The 4,234-nt window shown below is 36.6% G+C and overlaps 1 protein-coding gene across 1 annotated transcript; it reads right to left on the minus strand.

Annotated features, from left to right (window-relative positions):
* Positions 1–2,341: 2,341 nt before the first annotated feature.
* LOC110932879 lies at positions 2,342–3,010 on the minus strand. The gene is made up of 2 exons (XM_022176131.1): positions 2,835–3,010; positions 2,342–2,786 (listed from the first exon to the last, which is right to left on the minus strand). The coding sequence occupies exons 1-2, from the start codon at positions 3,008–3,010 to the stop codon at positions 2,342–2,344; spliced, it is 621 nt and encodes a 206-aa protein (XP_022031823.1).
* Between the last annotated feature and the right edge of the window lie 1,224 nt (positions 3,011–4,234).

A 4,234-nucleotide genomic window follows, 5' to 3' on the forward strand; every position in this document is an offset into this window, starting at 1 on the left:
AATACACATGTTTTGGGTTTGTTTGCATACATACACATAATACACATTGCACACAACGTACACACATACATAATAACATTCAATACATCAAAGTTCACATGTTCACATACGTTACATTTATTACAAGGACGGGTTCGAAATACGAGTTGTCACAGTGGAACTTGATGAAACTCTGAGCCAATGCCTTTCTTGTTCTGCTCAGACTCACCATCTCCCGGTTTTATATGAAAAATTCGTTCAAGCACATATGACGACACGTGGTAACTTTTTAACTTGTTGTTATCCTGTTCTAAATCAGCAATCTGTCGCTTTAGCTTAGCAACATCTTCGATATATGAATTAACAACATCTTGTTTTATAGCATACATTCGTTTAAGCTCTTTGGTTGTTTCAGAAAGATAATTCATTCTAGATTGTGCATATTTCATTTCATCTTTTACTTTATTATATGACTCTTTCGTAACATGATATGATAACTTCATTGAGTTATATTCCTTTTTCATTTCTTGACAAGCAATCTCTTTTCTTTCGCATTCATTTTTCATTTTCAAAACAGCTTCTTTCAAAACTTCATTTTCTTTTTCTAACTTTAAACATTTTTCTGAAAGTTTTTCATCATTTTCGTTAAAAACCTTTTCTTTTTCTAACATCTCTTTGCATTTTTCTTTGAAAATGTTTTCGATTTTTGTGAATTCAAGTTCTTTTGTTCTGAATTGCTCATCTTTTTCAGTACAAGCTCTGCACGGTTCCATGCATTTCTTGCACTGTTCAAATGGTTTTAAGTCTTCAGAATCAGAATGTACCTCAGTGATTGGCACTTCGATGTTTTCAGCAGCTTCTGTCTGCTTCATCTCATCATCATCTTGCTCCACTTCAGTACTAACTTCATCACCATCATCACTATCTTTCTCATTCTCATTCTCATTCTTTTTTTCTGTCTTCACTTCTTCTTTAATTTGTTGTTCTTCAGTAACAGCTTCTTTCACAACTTCAGCTTTCACAGCTTCTATTTCAACCTCTTCAGCAACCTTCTTCAGATTGTTCACCATCTCTTCAACACTCTTCTTCATTCTCTCTTCATCCCTTTTTCTTAGACATGACAGCATAGCATATCTGATATCTTTTTCATATTGTTTTACATATGCATCATCTTTCATCACCCTTCTGTAGTATTCGGCTCTCAACGGGACAGCAAGAAGAACATCATCAAAAATTATGTCTTTCTTTGGAACACCGGTTTTCCTTCTCTGTTGTAGTAACATTCTCTTTTCTTATCCCATCTTCGACTGCTAATAGCATTTTCATACTCTTCCTGCATCTCATCCATTCTGTTGTAAACAACATTTCTTTCTCTGTAAGTTTTCTCACTTAAGATCTCTTCTCGAGTTCTCTCTTTAATCTCGATTTTTTCTTCATGGATTTCAGCAGTGTCTTTTTGTTTGTTTTCATCTTTAATCTCAGCAACGTACACAAACTTTCTTGGTTCTGTCATAGCTCTCCCATGAGCTGTTTTACGAACATTCTCCAAACGATCTTCTTCTGGACAAATTTGAGACCAATCATAGCCTTCATCCTCGTAAATCACAGGACAAGCTCTTGAATTTGTTTTCGATTTATCTTCAATCAACTTTGGCTCTTCTCTGCTTCTATGGTAAATCGCCTTTCGATAATAGTCATCGTTGAAAGGACGTTCATTTCCTTCAGCAACTTCAGAGTTTCTGCATTCTCTTTTGAAATGACCTTTTTGCTTGCATCTAAAGCAGGTCACTTTGGATTTGTCGAATCCAAGCTTTGTTGACGCACCTCCAAGCGATTGTTTACCGGTAATCTCCATATACCTCTGAGCGCGACGAATACAACTAGCTAAACACCAGCGGATGTCAATGAGTTCCATCTCTTCCGGATCAATCTGGTCGTAGTCTTCTTTGGTCAACTCAGAGTTTCCAATTTTGCCAGCTACAAGACCTTCATATGACTCCAGGACAGATGCGAGAAAACTCATTGCTCCTTCGCTGCATTGATGCTCATTGCTGGAGAATTCTTCAGTTTAAGAGCAATGTTGCACAAAATTTCTTCCGTTTCCTCAGAATTTGTCTTTGAAGATGAATGATATCCAGAATGATGACTTGTTGATGTTATTGGCGGTTCTTTCATCTTTTCACAACTAAATGCTGTTTTTGGTGAACCAACGCCTTTATCAGAAGGTACACTGCCTTTGTAATACAAGCCCACATTCTGTTGATGTGAAGAACCAGTCATCTTGCTCTCCTTTTGTAATTCCAGATCATGACTTTCAATCTTTTCAAACAAAGAATCAAGAGAAATTTCATCATATGAAACATCATTTTTTTAAGATAAAAACAAACGTTTGCCACTGATCTGCTCGTTGTAACGCTTCAATGACTTTATCAATAAGTTCCTCTCTTGTTTTGTCAATTTTAAAACGTTCAAGGTCGATTTTGAGGTGACAGAATCTCTCGATCATTTGTCTCACTGTCTCTCCTTTTATGAACAGATCAAATTCCTTTTTTAGTAAAGCAATTTTATTTTTCCGAATCTGTTTTCCCCCCTCAGCTTTAACTCGTAAAGCTTCCCAAACCGACTTTGACGATCCATCATGAGTGAGCAATGCGAATATATCATTTCTGATTGCTGACTGGATTAATGCAATCATTCTTTGTTCGGCAGCAAATTCTGCTTTGTCATCTTTTGTAAAATTCTTGAATGGTAGTTCTTCGTTTTTGTCATTCTTTGGCCTTTCGTATCCAAACTCCAGACAGAACCAACTTTCATGAGCATACACTTTTGCCCAATTGATGAAACGTTATTTCCACCAGATATAGTCTTCAATGCTATCAAGAGTTGGTGGCTTTGAATGCGTTCCATAGAAGTTATCATGCTTGATATTCTCGTTGATGGCTTTCGTAATGGTTTTCGGGGTAACATTTGCAATCTCGGTCGATTCGGACGTGAACGCGTTGAAAAACGTGTTGTAGAATTCCTCAGCCATGATGCTCTTCAATTACCTGAATCACACAAAACAAACAAACAAACACTTATCAGTTCAAACACTATCAAACAACCGAGACAAAATACTCGAACTGGTGAATATTTTTGTGCGGACTGAAGGTTGACAGACTGTGCGAACTGAAGATTGACACACCGTGCGAGCTGAACTTGATGCAAACTGGAATTTAAAATTTTCAAACCGTGCGAAAAAGCTATGACCCAGCAAAATCACACGACCTGGAACAAATTTTAATCTGTACGAGCTGAACCTTTGAGTGATCAAACTGTGCAAGTTGAATTTAAATCCAAATGTCTTTGACAAAATTCAAATGAACTAGCCCCCTCTTTTGGACTAATAAGCTTTGAAATTGGGCCAAATATATCGTTCACATGGGCCGTTTACAACAAAAAATCTAAGTGAGTGAAACACTTTGATTGGGTCAATGTGATTGGGTCAAGTTCCACTATTAGTTAAAAAACCACTAACTGACAACAAATTTCAAGTATTGATATTGGGTCGGTGATTGATCCTCTATTAATGGGACAGCAACTTTGATATTAAATTGCTAGTGGACGGCGACTACTATGATTGGCCCAAACAATTAAATGGGCGGCAACATCTATAATCTTTCATTTGACCACAACAAAAACAAATCAATACACTTTGATTTGGCCGCACTATTCATTCAGTCAAAACACATGAATTTTTTTTATTTAACAAATGACCAACTTTAGTGTACATTAATTCTGATTGAACCATTGAACATCACTAACTGACAATATTTGAATTTATTTAATAGCATGTCAAACATCAAAACACATAATTTGGACTTTTATTATTTGGGCGGCAACCTTTGTTTGGCACATTAACACATGACATTATTTATTGGGTCAAATTTCTAAAATGGCCGACAAGAATGAACAGACAATTTAATGGGCGGATTTTTTTATTGGGCGGTTAAAATTTGATTATTGGGCCGAATTATTAAATGGGGGCGGTGTAAAAACTGTGATTGGGTCTTCACTATAGTGGGGCGGTGTAATAGCTGTTAGTGATTGGGCCTTAAAAGAGGTAGTGGGGCTTGGGCGGTGTAAAGTTGGTTGGCTTGACTTCACGTGAACAACTTTTAGGCCGTAGATTTTGTAGAGCGGTGCCGTCAAAAACAACTTTTTTTTTTTTTTTGAACGGCGAAACTTCTATAAAAATTATAGAAAGGATACAGGC

Source organism: Helianthus annuus, chromosome 4 (assembly GCF_002127325.2).
Source record: "Helianthus annuus cultivar XRQ/B chromosome 4, HanXRQr2.0-SUNRISE, whole genome shotgun sequence".
In the NCBI taxonomy this organism is placed as follows: domain Eukaryota; kingdom Viridiplantae; phylum Streptophyta; class Magnoliopsida; order Asterales; family Asteraceae; genus Helianthus; species Helianthus annuus.